The sequence below is a fragment of the Dipodomys spectabilis genome, unplaced genomic scaffold, assembly GCF_019054845.1.
Source record: "Dipodomys spectabilis isolate Male_0828 unplaced genomic scaffold, ASM1905484v1 ptg000076l, whole genome shotgun sequence".
NCBI classification, from domain to species: Eukaryota; Metazoa; Chordata; class Mammalia; order Rodentia; family Heteromyidae; genus Dipodomys; species Dipodomys spectabilis.
Genome location: NW_024870753.1, coordinates 1,109,086 through 1,125,316, shown reverse-complemented (window position 1 = coordinate 1,125,316; position 16,231 = coordinate 1,109,086). Strand labels below are relative to the sequence as shown.

Here is a 16,231-nt window from a genome sequence, read left to right as displayed (position 1 = left end):
AATGAAGATTTACCTACGTGCAATGTTCTGCACTGGACATCTGTCTGACCTTTATTCTCATCACATAGATAGGAGTACGTTGTGGGTCTTTCTTAATAGTCTGCTTAATCAGTACAATTTGGTAATAGTGCTGTAGTTTAGTTTCATTGAGGCCAGGAAGGAAACGGAAGATAACAGTTTCTTTTCTGGCATAATAATCTATAGTTCCTTTTGGATACGTACTATGCACTTCCATGAGAATTTCTTGTACACAGTAGGTATTCAGTAACTATCTAACTATTATTCTAGCTACCTCATTTAGTCCTTGCTTTATAGGTCAGAGAAAAATAGCACACTTACTCCATTTTTCAGTAAGATTTTTGCCCCCATCTTGCTTCTGGCCAGGGTTCCATTATTAGTCTTTCTGCTTCCTCATCTCATTCACCTCCATCCCTGTAGGAGGGTGAAAGTAGCATCGGTTAGGAAAAGCTAAATAAAACCAGAACCCATTCCAAGAAGAGGCTCCATATTTGAGAGCTGGACCTGAAGTGCTCTGCAGGTCTCAAGATTTGGTTTTACACATTAAATTCTTTAGCTGTACCTTGGGTCCTGGCAGAAGGAAGGAAAGTCACTGTCTGGGGACGTACATGGTAGCCATGGGTATGAATGGGATAGGCTGATCAACATCCTTTGGTGGTGAACAGCAGCCTCTAGACTTTTGCCAAGGAAACTGGGAAATGAGCATTCTATTAAACTTTATCATTTAGCTTTTCTAATGGTCAGAAACCTCCAAATCAGCTCTGCTTATATATGCTTTTTAGATTGAAAGAACATGCTGTAGTCTCAAGTCCCAGGGGGCTCTTTCTCCTGGGTGTTGGGAAGTACCTTGTAGGAAACTGAAGAGCTTTCCAGGCATGAGTGAGTTCAAAGCCCTTACTTCTTAAGTGCTGGAATGGGGTCCTTTACACTTCCTGTGTAGTCTGATGTATGTATAGCAGGGTATTTGTCTTGTAGTTTGCAGATTTAGAGCACTTTCATTTGCTCCAAAGTCAAATAGGTGCAGATTGGTATCTAGAACCTGTAGGAATTTCATAATGTAGGTTTGTAATGTAAAACAGACTAGAAATGTGCTTTTGTGCCTGGAATTCAAAATTAACACTAGATGGCAGTAATGTCTTTTGTGAAAAGTTGAACAAGTGTTAGGGATAAACCAAACTGATGTTTTTTAATGGGAAAATTACTCCCATTGATATTGAAGTAGTAATTTGAACATAGGTCAAACATATTAAGTAACAGTCTCACATCTGACTTCTCTTCATCTTTTTGGCTTTGGGCCACAGCATGAGTCTGACCCATGGTGGGATGTTGGTAGATATAGCATCAATGAATTTGGTTATATTTAAAAGAAACACTCAGGCCCTTCACAAATACAGCTTAGCATTATTTCTCATGGAGTTCTGGTCATCTTTTTTTTTTTTTTTTTTTAACAGCATTAAATATCTGTTGACATTCCAATGAAGTTGTCAAAATTGTTAAATTCATTTTATTCTAGGCATAAAGGGTACTACCCCAAATTTTTGTTAACTCATTTCAACTACTGGAAATCATTGACCTTCCAGGCCATTTTCCTGTTTGGGATACTTGTGTTTCCTTTAAACCTTTGTTATTTGCCCACTGGAAGGCTCCTGCTAATCTTAAGAAGGCACTTTCCTGGGGTAGGCAACTGTACAGTTTTTGGGGGGTTTTCTTGTCGGTTGTGGGGCTTGAACTCTGGGCTTGGACGCTGTCCCTGCGCTCTTCAGCTCAAGACGAGTGCTCTACCACTTGAGCCACAGTGCCACTTCTAGTTTTCTGATTGTTCATTGGAGATAAGAGTCTCGTAGAGTTTCCTGCCCAGGCTGGCTTTGAACCACGATCCTTAGATCTCAGCCTCCTGAGTAGCTAGAATTATAGGCATAAGCCACTGGCACCTGGCTCTGTACAGCTTTTAGGATGTTGACATATCAATTGTCAGAGTTCATCCTATATATAAGTGGAAAATCCCCCATTGCCTTAAAAATAGGCTCTGTATACCATTTTCTATGTTCTATAATGTTCTAAGTTTTTAATAGTTATCTGTCTTCATTATGACCCTATCATGAACCCAGCATGTGTATCTACTCATGAGTGTAACAGCATCGCCCTATATTTTTAGCATTCCATATTTTGGATATTAGTGAATTTAACCTTTCAAATTTGTAACATAGAAATTGCAATTCCTTCTAAGGGCACAATTAGAAAATGAAAAGAAAAAGAGAGAAATAGCAGAAAAGGAAAAAGAAAGAATAGAACGTGAAAAGGATGAGCTAATGGAGCGTTTGAGGCAAATTGAAGAGCAGACGATGAAAGCCCAAAAAGGTAAGCTGCTTTTAGACATGAGGGCTAAGTCCTCACTCTGTGATCTCAATATAGTATTTCCATGTCATTTTATTTGTCGTGTAAGGACAGTTGCACTATTGTAAGCCAGACAGGTGAAATCACATTGTTTAAGGCACTTTTGAATTCTGTGGTGCTCCTTTCTTTCATTTAATTTAGACTTGCTGCTATTGAAGTTTTCAAAAATAAAACCACATTCTATACCTTACAGCATTTAAACAAAGGCATTTATAGAGTGCTTCATAAAAATTTAAGTACTTGAAAATGTTTTTTTCTTGTTATGACTATACAAAAATTTTTGAAAGGACTCCTAGAAAAAGACTTTATATTAGAATACACTCAAGTTGGAGGCATTCTAGCATGTGTGAGCCCCTGGGTTTGATCACCAGATAGAGGAACTCTGTTTTTTGTTTGCTTTTGGTAATTACCCAGGCAGCATGTAGCCAAAATACTATAGAGTGTGCAGAAAGCATATAAAGGATATATTGAGCGGTTTATATGAAATAACTTTAGGATATACCACTTTTACTAAGGTAGCAGAGCAAACTAAAACATTGAACAAAGTAAAATGTTTTGGACCTTTCTAAGCATTAAGATCTCAGGGTAATATGCCATCTATGATTATAAAACTAATTTTCTGACAACCAGAACTAGTCATTCAACTGTGGGAAATAGTAGTTTCTTAAATAAACCCCTATTTGTCTTCAGAGGTGACCAGAAGGAAAGTCAGAAAGATGATTGGTTGTTCTAATTCCAAATGGATTAGAAATAGTTTTTTTAACCCCTGTTCTCTTAGAAACACTGAATTTTCTTAGTACTAAAGCCATAGCTATAGAATTGGAAACTAAGTTTAGCGTCCAGTTGCCTGTGAAACATTTGTTTACAGGCCAGCCTCAGAGCAGAAGTTGTTTCTTGAATTCCAATTTGATTCTATTTCTCCCACTTCAGGTGCAGTATAATCAAATATATATGAAAATATATATACTTATATATATACTTTATATATATATATATATATATATACTTTAAGTTGTATTGTGCGAATAGAAGCATTTAGCATGTATGGAAGCAAAGGTGTAGTTTATTAAAATATATGTATATAAGTGAGATCTTATGTGGTAAGTGCCACATGACTAAGCAGAAATAATGATGAAATGTGTGGATTGGCAGTGTATCCCAGAGGGGACTCACATTTAAACAAGTAACCTGAGGTCAGCACCACATGCTCAGAATAATCTGCCTTACACTAACAGATGTTAAGATTGAATCATACAACTCTTACATCGTTGCTTACTAAATCTTTCAATCTCATTCATTTAGGATGTATAATAAAAATATTAATGATTTTCATTACAAAAAACCACTCAAAGAAGCCCTGAAGAATATAAGAAAGCTAGACCATGAGAAAGAATATAGACCATCCCTATCAAGACAATTCAAATCAGTCATCTTAAGGCAAAGGACATCCAGTTTGTTTTTGTTTTTTCTAATAAGGCTTTGCTCAGCTGTCTTAAAAGCTACATGATTATTCTAATCTGTGCTTAGCTTCCCATTCAAATGCATTAACTTTGGCTATACCTAATTAGTAATGCTTCATAGAATAAACTGTTTTTAAGAAACTTTTTTTACACATTAGCCAGCATTGTTACATAACTTCATTTATGATTTTTAATCATCCTGATGATACATTTGACATGAAATATCTCAACCTGTGTCAGTTACTCTTACCAATAGATATCAAAATGAACTCTCATCTCCAATAAGACAAACTATAGAAGAAATTCTGGAGTATAATGACTTCTTTCATTCTGGATATTTAGTAAAGTACCTGTGTGTGCTAGGCATTGTTCTAGATGAACTGAACACAGAAAGTCTCCTCCCTGTTTTCATGCAGCTTTTATTTTATTGAGGGGCCACCAATAACCTAAACAAATGGTAAAATCCTTTAGTTTGAATCAACTATGATAGATAATATGATACCTACCTACTGTGTCGACTTTAGATATATAATTAGGGGCAAAGCTTTAATTCTCTTATCAACATGAACTGCTATTCTAAAAAAGCCAGACTCATTGATAAGTTCTACTGTAATTCTAGATTTTTATGAACAAAGTAGGCAAAATATCGATTATTCATCTCATTTTAATCTCCTTTGCAGTGGTTTTTACTGAACCATGGCCTGATTGAGCAAATAGTTAGGATACATAGGCCTTATGTCCCCACAGTATGAAAGCATTCATCTAGAATACCTGAATGAGTGTGCATGGATGAGCCTCCAGTAAAACATGGTCTTCCAAAAAAGGCTTGAGGTTTGGCTCATTCTTATCAGTTAAATAGAAAGGGAATCATTTATGAGCTATGTGGCTCAACAAAACCTTCTTTTCCAGAGAAGACTAGGATAGATCTCATGTTTTCAAAGTTCATCTACAACATTTTAAAAGAAACTTACCAGATTTTTATTTCAATTTTTGGTATACTGTCAGGCAGCTATTGATTTATCTACCATTTGAAAATTTTAAAGACATTTTAAAAGCTGATAAAAATAACATTAGGGAATGAACACATTTTGTCAAAATTTAACTTTGTAATCCAAACTTATTTCCCTGGCTTGTGTCATAGTTACAGATTTTGTTATGAAATCAAGCACTGTATAATTTGTCTTATTGTTGCAATAAAAAGTACACATCATAAAATTTACTATCTTGGGCTCAGTGGTAGAGTGCTTACCTCTCATACACGAGGCCTGGGTTTGATTGCTCAACACCACATAAGCAGAAAAAAGCTGGTAGTGGTGCTGTGGCTCAAGTGGTAGGGCTAGCCTTGAGCTGAAGAGCTAAGGCCCAGAATTCAGGCCCCATGACAGACCAAAAAAAAAAAAAAACTAACTTACCATTTCTAAATTTATCTTTCAGTGATAGTACATATATTTGTTTTGAGCATTCACCACTTTCTGTAACTCTTGAACTTATAAAACCAAACTCTACCTGTTAAACAGTAACCTCTTATTCTTCACTGCCAGAAGCCCCCAGCAGCTACTTGCCTTTATGATTTTGCTTACTCTACCTGCTAAGTGGAATCCTGTACTGTTTGTCTTTTAGTAACTGGCTCACGTCACTTAGCATAATGGTCTTGAGGTGTATCCATGTTGGTCCCTGTCAGGATTTCCTTCTTAAAAGACTGGGCTGGGCCTCTGTTGATGCTTGAGTTGCTTTTATTTTAACTGATGTGAAGAATGGCACTACTAATACGGGAATGCAAATGTTTGAGATCCTGCTTTCAATTCTTTAAACTGGTTTGTTTACATGAATTCATGTCATCATGCCTTAGGAATGTATCTATGCCAGTAACAGTTTTTAGTAATTCATTTAGGAACTTCATTTCTTAGATTTTTCTTAGACTGCTGTTCTCTAATAAAGTTAAAGATACGAAATACCCCAAACCCAAAAGTTTGAGTGCTTACTTGATGCCATGAGTAGAAAATTCTACACTTGGCCACACGTCACAGGTCTCATTTACAATATAGGTGCACTAGAAACACTGCATAAAATTGCCATCATGCTGTGTATATAAGGTATACATAAGCAAGGAGTCCGTGTTTAGATTGGGTCCCATCCCTAATTTGTGCTTTCGGTCTGTTGTAAACACTCGAAATTAACACTCACCAAGTGCACTACTGGGACACAACCAGTTCTCTCCACCTTTTTTTGAAGTTTTTGTCGTCTTGAAGTCAGCTTCAGATTGAGAGGTTAATTTTTTCTAATAAAGGTATATGCTTCTAATTTTGACATAACTGGAATTACAAAATGTTTTCTTGTCTTTGCAGGTGTTTTTTTAAGGGGGAAGGATGGGATGGAGGACTGGAATTTGAACTCATGGTCTCATGCTTCCTAAGCGGGCATTGTTATTTATCTGTTATGCCCTTACTTTTGCCCTAGGCTAGTCTCAGACCATGATCTCTCCCCATTTACCTCCTGAGTAGTTAGGACTGCAGACATGAGCTACCGTGCCTGGTTAAACTACTTAATAGATTCCTTAAAACTGCTAGTCTTTTTAACAAAGGTCAAAATGAATTCTATGTATATTAAGATAGATGCTAAGTTTTAAGCTGTTCACAGAAGATTCTTGGCTACTGTGTTGGTATTACCCAGTAATGAGAATGAGAATTAATCATCCTTTGGGTATTGTGAATATATATATACACAAATATACATATATGTGTATATATAATGTGTGTGTGTGTGTATATAACACACAGAACTAGAAGAACAGACCCGAAAAGCTCTAGAACTGGATCAGGAACGAAAGCGAGCAAAAGAAGAAGCAGAACGGCTAGAAAAGGAGCGTCGGGCTGCTGAAGAGGCCAAATCTGCTATAGCAAAACAAGCTGCTGACCAAATGAAGAACCAGGAACAGCTTGTAAGGAATTGTCTTTGGTCTTTCTTAGTCCAAGATAAATCTAAAACTTGTCATTTCTGTCTTTAGAAAACCTGAAGCTAAACCAAATCTATGATTTATTTATAAATGGAGACCATTGCCAACAAGATTCTCAATATTCATTTAGATTTTAGTAAGTTCTGCAATAGCCAACTAAACAATTGGCTAAAATCTATGAAAGAAAAATTTAGTAATATAAGTATAAAAATAGAACTTGAGTTACACATTTTAAGTCCCTGCTATTGGGGCAGGATTAACTACTTGTCTATAGATTAATAAAAATTATTTTTACTTTGTCTCCTTATTAATTACTTTAGAAGCCTATGATATTAAGATCTTTAAGAATATTGCTTTTAAAAAAATGGAAAGTTGGGCTGGGAAGGTGGCTCAGTGTTAGAGCGCTTACCTTGCATGCCTGAGGCCCTGGGTTCGATTCCTCAGCACCACATAAGCAAAAAGAAAAAAGCCGGAAGTGGCGCTGTGGCTCAAGCGGTAGAGCGCTAGCCTTGAGCTAAAGAATTGAGGGATAGCCCAGGCCCAGAGTTCAGGCCCCACGACCGGACCTCCCCTCCCCCCCAAAAAAAAAAGGAAAGCCAAGAAAAAACATAAAACAACTGAAGCATATATTATGTTAAACCGTTTTATTCAAAATATATTGTTTTTTTCTAGTCTTGGTAATTGTATTGTTGATTTTAGGCAGCAGAACTTGCTGAATTTACTGCCAAGATTGCACTTCTAGAAGAAGCCAAGAAGAAAAAGGAAGAAGAAGCTACTGAGTGGCAACACAAAGTACTCATATGTTGTTTATTGACTAACTATTCTGTACTCATTGCTAAGCCCATTGTGCTGACTTTGTAAGGATGAATATGTTTCCGCTTACACCCAGTACTTGGGGAATACAGAAAAAGTGATTCCTTTCTGTGAGAACAAGACAGATGTCTAGGGAATCCATACACATATAAACTGGGTCTTTAATAAATTAGTTTGGGGAGATAGGAAAAATATGGAATAGTTAGAAGTGAACATTCCACACAGAAAGGAATTGACTAAGTATAGGAAATACGGATGTTTATGATAGGTTTTAAATAAATGACCAGTGCTCAGAATTTAGGTCGAGAAATGGGAGACATGTCTAATCTTGACTGCCGAGGCAAGGCCATAGAGAATACATATAGACATCGGGCTCAGTGTTCCAGAACAGCACTGTAGCAGAATCAGGTGTGGTTTTATAAAAGTAACCTATTTATAATATATGAAGGGTGGATTGGGATATTGGATACTTAAAGGATAAAAATAGGAAGGGAAAGTTAAGAGGCATTCTATGATAGACTGGAAAAAGGTGTGACGACCATTTTGGGGATATACATTTGCTGGGAGGATTTATACTGCTGATAAGAGTTCCAAAGTACATGACAGTCTCCTTTTGGAGCCCACAAGTGTAAAGTCATGTTTAGTTGGAGGGGTGAGACATACAAGATAAGGAGAAAGCTGGACCCTGGTGGGCCAAGCCTGTTATCCTACTTACTCAGGAGGATCATGGTTCTAGGCCATCCTTACAAATAATTCAAGAAACCCTTCCTCAGCCAATAGCTGAGCATGGTGATGCATTTATGTCATCCTTGCTATGGTGGAAAGCATAGTTTAAGAACTGACGTGATGTAAAGTTTGAATTAATTAAGATTCACTCACCAATTGTAATTTTTTATGCTCCAAGATATATACTTGTGATTCTTCTATAGTAAAATGTGCAATTATGGAAAATGCTTTTACTGTAAAATTTTCTTTTTACAATTGTATGTGTGCCTACAGAAGGGATACAGTTATTCTTATTAGACTACTATTGTTATTAGAAGTTATACTTTATTTAGAGGTGGCTTAAACAGCTTCAGGGAGAAACTTAAAAATGTGTTACAGACCAGTCCTATGAACTTCAAACAGTTACTATATACAATTAGAAATGCACAGAAGAGAAAATTATATCTTACAGTATTATAAAACCCTAATGTATATCCTCTCAGAACATACTTTTACTATTCGTGTGTGTTTGACTGTACACACTTATGTATTTGAATTGAGGTCTTACTATACATGTATTTTTGTTTTAGCGAATAATCATTTAAAATTAGACTTTGAATTGAGGTCTTACTATACATGTATTTTTGTTTTAGCGAATAATCATTTAAAATTAGACTATATTAGCCAGTCACTGGCTAATCCCAATTACCTGCCTGTAATCCCAGTTACCCAAGAGACTGGTCTGAGGTTTGTGGTTCAAAGCCAGCCCAGGCAGTTCTGTCCAAGTAATTCTATCCAATAAATTGGCAAAAAGCTGGAAGTGGAGCTGTACCTCAAGTGGTAGAACACTAGCCTTAAGTGAAAGAGCTCAGAGATAGCACCCAGACCCTGAGACCAAGACAGTTTATACATTTGGTGTAGCATTCTTGAGCATTGCATGTCAAGTAGGCACATGCATTTTTAGTCATGGTGGATAATCATGGCTAGAACTCATTTTATTTTTGTATAATTTGGTTTTAAAGTTACTTGCTGCTATTCTGTAAGAATAGAGATTTCATTACTGAAATTTTGTTAGGTAAGAAAAATTGATTCTTTAAATTATCAAGAGTTGTTCATCAGCTTATTTTTTTAATGTTCAGGCTTTTGCAGCCCAGGAAGACTTGGAAAAGACCAAAGAAGAGTTGAAAACTGTGATGTCTGCCCCCCCTCCACCTCCACCACCACCAGTCGTACCTCCAACAGAAAACGAACATGATGAGCATGACGAGAATAATGCGGAGGCCAGTGCTGAGTTATCCAGTGAAGGAGTGATGAACCACAGGAGTGAGGAAGAGCGCGTGACAGAGACCCAGAAGAACGAGCGCGTGAAGAAGCAGCTTCAGGTATTCCAAAGTTGCTTGATAAAAAAGTTTGTTTTCTCTACCTGAGGTGCAACTACTTCAGAAAAACTTAAGGGTTTACAACCTTTAAACACTGCTGACACTGGGATTGGTTTATATTTGTCCTCCAGTCATGTCTCATGTTTTCTGTATCTGGTTGTATTTGCAAATGCTCATTGGTCAACTTGTGAGTGTTAAACAGAAGTACATGTTTAATTGCAAAGATAAGTAATACATTGAACATATTACTTGGCAGAAATGGCCAGCTAATTCACAGGACTAGATCAAGATTAGAAATTTTACTGTTACTATAGCTTTCCTTTTTTAAGTGTTAAAATATTTAAAATATTAGTAAAGAAAAGAAGGTAAGGTGGCAGTTGAACTATAGTAGTGCTTTTTCCTCATGGTATAGATTTGAGATCTTATAGTACTATTCCCCTATAGTGACAACCTTGAACTTGACAAAGTTATTTCATTAATTGGATGAGAAGGCAAAGGAAATATACAGTCTTCAATGTTATGGTTGACAAGTAGAAATGGAAGGCCATGGTCTTCCTCCTCAAGCTCCATCACCATTACTAGAATTAAAGTAAGCTTGTACACCCTAATTAAGATTACAACCTCCCAGTGGAAAGTTGTATATGTTAAGAAGTCAAGAATTTCATGTATATGTGTTTTTGCACCTTTAAACCATTTCCTTAAAGTTTAAGAACAGTCATACTTTTTATTTTTCAAATACAGGCATTAAGTTCAGAATTAGCCCAAGCCAGAGATGAAACCAAGAAAACACAAAATGATGTTCTTCATGCTGAGAACGTTAAAGCAGGCCGTGATAAGTACAAGACACTTCGACAGATTCGACAAGGCAACACAAAGCAACGTATTGATGAGTTTGAAGCAATGTGAGAGCTGTTAATTTTGCATACATGTCCTTCATAAGCTGAACCACCAACAGAGAAAAGCAGGCCTTTGCAGATGTGATGGAATGCATCCCACCTTGCCAAAGCACTTTTATACCAGTTTGACTATGGTGGCTAAAAGGAAATTTAAGGGGAGCTCTTCAATATTAAGGCAGTGCGATATCATACTTGGTTTTCTTTTCCTTTTGGGTCAGAATGGAGAATGGTGTTCCATCACCTCCTTTCACATTTTTCAGTTTTCATTTTATTTTCGGTTGAAGATTAACACTAATGATCATGTCTGACAAATGTGTATGTGTGGGTTGAGCAACTTTGTATATTTTAAAGGATAATGGTGAACATCTCAATGAGAACTGTTTTCCCTTGCCCTTTTCATGTTTTACCTGCATGTGTTTCCACATCCTCTCACTCACATTATCAGTGTGCCCTCCATGCCAACAGCCATAAATTATGCTGTCACACGGATGACTGGCAGTGTTGAAGATGATGGTAGATAGCAGTCATCAATCGTTATGTAGAAGGTGACTTCATTATGAAAAGGATTAGCATATTTAATAGTACTGTGTGCAGCTAGGGGTTATTTTTTTTTCTTAATCCCAGTTTAATTACATTGGATATTTGCTATTTGTTTACTTAATTATAGTCATCTTTACAGATAAAGTGATTAGTATTTTATTTCCTATTATCAATCCTTTGGTGATTTTCTTTGCCTGCCACTTCAGAGGTGCAGACAGCAGGTAGTTCCTGCGAGAGTTGATTAGTGAAACACTGCCTGAAAGTGTTGTCTCTGAAAGACTCAGAGACTTGCTTTTTCAATAAGTTGATTTGAAAAACATGTCTAATAAAAGAAAATATATATTTGTTGGTAACTGGTTTCAATTATTAAACAAACAAACATGGACCTTTCTGGAAGGGCAGCATATGAAAACATCAGTCCCAAGAAAGGGACAGTAAATACTACCTCACTACAACCCGTGCGGGGACTGGTTATTCAAACACAATGGTGTGTGTAAGCTATATGTTTTATAATACAAACAGTGTGAATCATGAAGGAATACTTAGGAGATTTCATTTTCCTTCAGAATATCTTGAGTGCTAATTTTTTAACTGCCTTTTTGTTGATTGTGGGCTCTGATTTGTATTAAATGATAAATTTTCACTGGTATACTATTTTTCGGGGAGGGGGGAGTGTTCTGTGAGAGAGAGAGAGTGCGCTCGAGTGTGTGTGTGTGTGTGTGTGTGTGTGTGTGTGTGTGTGTGTGTGTGTGTGTGTGTGTGTGTGTGTGTTTGTGTGTAAGGAATATTACTTTATAGCCTAAGAATGTCTCTTCATTTCTTGATTTGGTAATTACATAATCATTTGAGTATATTTGTTTCTTAATAACTTCATTTCCTTTCAATCTAAGTAAAAAACTTAAATTTGGTTTGTTAATCCTGTTTTAGAAATTATAATTTTAGGTTTTATTTAAATTATATCTTACTGAAATCTTTCCTGTTAGAAAGATTTTCTAATATTTTTATTGTGAAACACCTGGATTTGAAGATACAGAATGCCTTGTTTTCTCTGTGTGGTTCAGCTACTTTCCATTTGGTAATGTGCAGTCAAATTTACATTCTCTATTAAAATGCCATTTTATTAAACATTTTCATACACAGTAGATTCAAATTGTGTCTGAAAATACCTTTTACGCTTTTTTTGATTTTGCTGACTTAATGGATTAATCTGGGCAAACATGAAGAGGAAATGTTTTGTTTAATATATTTTTGAAGTCTCCAGGACAAAAGATAACTGGTTCATCTTGGAGTAACTGCTGTGTGGTGATTGTGTACACGCTTCAAACACTCTGGTAGACCTTACCATTCTTGCTCCAAAATATAAATGCTTGCTTTTCCCAGGCATTAAAGCAATTTTCAAAATTGGTAAAACCTCAACTCCACTCATTTGAATTGTGTGCACAACCATTGTTACAGATTTTTTCAGTGTTAAAATAGTACCAATTTTATTTGCTATTCATAATCTATTAGTAGATTAGGATTAAAATGGATTCAATCCATTTTTAAGCCGTGTGAATTTTCTAAATAGGAACAGCCATTACAGTAGGGGTTTTCATCCTGATTAAACCAGTTACAACTTTTCTCATTAGCAGTCAAGAACATATGTTCATATAGCAATGTTAAAATCCACTAATGATTATCATATAATGTAAAAAATCCACTAATGAATATCTGATGAATTCCAGTAGGCTCTTTAGCATAATTTTGTGTTGTACAATAAAATTACAGTTACAGCTCTAATTTTGGATAATATTCACTGGTTAACAATAAAGTGACAAAAGCTCATGCCCTCAAGGTTCACTGTTGTTATTTAACATGGTTTTCTTGTATATTTCCTAAGAATTATAATCTCTCTGAGCCATGAATCGTCACATATTAAAAATGAGAAGTGGATAGAAGAGTTTTAAAATCCTCATATAGTCACTCTTTTCCCCAAATTATACCTTTTTTTAAACTAAGGGAATACCAGTTATTAGCAAATACTTTGGTAAAAAATAAATAAATCACTCTCAGTAACAGAAGGTAATTTAGGCTTTTTAGTCACTGCTTTCCTTGTATAGTATTTAGTTTCCTTTCCTTTTGGGAGATTGTTTCATTGTCATCAATTGACCTAACAAATTCTGACTCTTTATGGAACTGTATGCTAATTGTATTTATACACATTTTTTTAAAGTTATATTACAGATCATTTACCACAAATGTAGAAGCTAATTGCTGTTTTTTAAAGTATTTTACTGATTTTTCACAAAGATTTTTTTTTTTCTTTCTTTGATAGAACTAGGGCTTCTCAGTTCCTTAAGCAGGCACTCTATAGTTTGAAACATACCTCAGCTCACAATGATTCTTATTCAGTAGATAGTAGTATTTGTCATGACATTATTTCTATTCCCAAGGACAGGTAATTTCATTACTGTGATTCTGTAATAAAAGAAAATTTTCAATATAATGTTTTGCTTTTTTGGCGGGGTGGTGTATGTGTGCATGCGCCCATCTCAGGGCTTGAACTCAAGGTGTACTTGGTCCTGAGCTTTTGTGCTCAAAGCTAGTACTCTACCATTGAGTCACACAGCTCTACTTCTACCTTTTTGGCAGTTCATTGAAGATAAGTCTCACAAATTTTCCTGGCTGGGCTAGCTTTGAACTGCGATCATTAGATCTCAGTCTCCTGAGTATCTAAGATTATGAGAGTAAGCCACTAGCGCTCTGCTCAATGTTTTCCTTTTTTCTAGAGTTTGCTTAGCTTACATTTTGTTGGAATGGGTTTTTAACTCCTTGGCAGTACTAGGGTTTGAACTCGGGCCTTCCTGCTTGCTAGGCAGGCTTTCCACTGCTTAAGCAAAGAACTTATTGTTTCAATTATTATTTTAAAAGCTGTTCTTAAAATTGAAACTCCTTCATATAACTACTTAAAAAGAAAAAAAGGTTAATGTTAGACTTGTGATTTAAAAAAAAAAATCTCCCCATGTTTTGTCACAATTTTGATACCTTGTAGATTTAGGATGTTTATAGAAGGAAAAACAAGATATATATTCAAAAGCATCAAATTATATGTACATATAATGAAAACATCACATTTAACAAGTTGAAACTAAAGTAGAATTATTAAGTTAGCATTAATTTTCTGAACTGATCAGTAAGTCAAAAAGCATAGGGATTCCTAGCAAAACAAAAACAAAAGGAAAATAGTGAAATGTACCTACACTAGGAGCAGGATCTGCTCTTAAATTTGTTATAAATTAATAGAACTTTTTTCTTTAAACATCTAACCAAATATTCTAGAGCATTCTAAATATTCTCTATTAAAAAGTTCAATGGATTCTGTAGCTATTTGGTAACAATATAACCTGCAATCTGAGTCCTTGTATTCTGTACAAGAAGGTAGGAAAAACTAGAATAGTGATGTTGCACATTCTCATCCTTAGCTTTTCCAATTAAACAATTTTAACTTATTTTTATCCTTAGAAGATCTACTTGATAATAGACCCATTTCAAGAATTTAAGAGCTGCCATTTCCCTCTGGGAAAGTTTTAGACTCCTTGCTTTATCTCATTTCTTTGGCCTCTTACAGTCTTCAATAGAGGAGCTTTCTGATTTGGAGCTATCTCTACACCTTGCTGAAGTGTATCTAGCATTCCCTGTAGACTTGATGTGTTAAAAAGATAATAAAATAACTAGTCCTATTGATATGCACGTTTGTGTGGCTCTCTAGCCCCTTAGCTACTTAAGTGATTACACATTCATACTTAAACATAGCCAGAAACTATTTTTGAGAACTAAGAAACAGGATTTAAATGATTGTGAGCTTTTGTTTTGGCCATCTTAAAATGCCGAACATCAAGTATTAACTCTTAGATCATTTGTATTTATCACAATATCAAATTACTTTTTGAAATGGCAGGGCAGTATTGTTGATTTGTGTTACTTGTATGCCCAGATTCCTCCAGTCTTACAGCTAGCCAGTTCCTTCCACATGTCAAATTTATTTGCCTAGTCTCCACTTGTATTGAGTCATTTTTCAAATTTGGGTTTATTTTGTTATTTGTGCATGTTCTTGACTTTGCTCCTAAGAGTAATATAGCTTGGTTTGTTTTTTTTTTTTTCTTTTTTGTGGAAATGTGGCATCAGGATATCTGAGATTTGTGACGGCCTTGGAAACTCCTTCTGATTACACATGGGTTCTTGCACTGTGTTAGAGTTGATGCCATGATGTCCCCTTTGGTTCTTTCAAATTAAATGTTTTTATGTTTTTACTTTTTAGAACTCAAAATGCATGTATTTCTTGGAATCATAAGGTAGTTCTCAGTGCCTTTTATTTATATAGAAAAGTCTTTGAAATTCAAGTCTAGTATGTGAATCGTATATATCATTGTTCTCTCACTATATATTTTGGTTGTTTTTAAATTGGAGATGTTTTAGCTAACAGCTAAGAATACCATGCTGAAGGAAACTACAGAATAAGACATATCAACTGTAGGTCAGTTAATGACTAAACATGAGTATGCCAGATAGGTTTCTCAAGTATGCTTGTTCCTCATAAATTATTATGTCTTCATTTCATAAGACAAGTTCTAGACATTGGTTGATAATGATATGCTAAAAGATAAAATATGGTTTGAAAGGTTTTTTTTTTCTTTCTAATTTTATAGGAAGACTCCAGCTGACAAACCAGATAGTCATTGGGTAATATATGTATTCAATTTTGAGAAGTTTATTTTCAATGGAATTTTTATGGTTTTTGAAGCAGAACATGTTTGTACAAAATTTGTTAGCTACTTTCACAGGTAAAGCGTAATGTGTTCTGTGAGTTGGGCAGCCGTTACACCATCTACCTCCAGAACTTTCCATCATGCCCTTCTTGATCCCCGTACCTGTTAATGCCTCCTCCCCCATTCTTTCCTTCAGATCTCAGGTAACTACTACTCTCTTTTTCTATCCATCTGTCTTGAGTTTGAGGTTGCTGGGTACCTCACAGAGTGAACTTGCACAGTAGTTGTCCTTCTGTCTAAAGTATTTGACTTAGAATAATATCCAAGT

The 16,231-nt window shown here is 35.5% G+C and overlaps 1 protein-coding gene across 1 annotated transcript in view; it reads left to right on the top strand.

The window, feature by feature from the left end:
• Positions 1-12,982, top strand: part of Rdx (radixin) — a 44,126-nt gene extending 31,144 nt beyond the window's left edge. The window contains exons 10-15 of the mRNA XM_042682699.1: positions 2,246-2,376; positions 6,650-6,810; positions 7,525-7,617; positions 9,483-9,725; positions 10,464-11,832; positions 11,863-12,982. Coding sequence (XP_042538633.1) covers positions 2,246-2,376; positions 6,650-6,810; positions 7,525-7,617; positions 9,483-9,725; positions 10,464-10,628 — 793 coding nt within the window. The 3' untranslated portion in view covers positions 10,629-11,832; positions 11,863-12,982. The remainder of the gene's footprint in view (positions 1-2,245; positions 2,377-6,649; positions 6,811-7,524; positions 7,618-9,482; positions 9,726-10,463; positions 11,833-11,862) is intronic.
• The last annotated feature ends 3,249 nt before the right edge of the window (positions 12,983-16,231 follow it).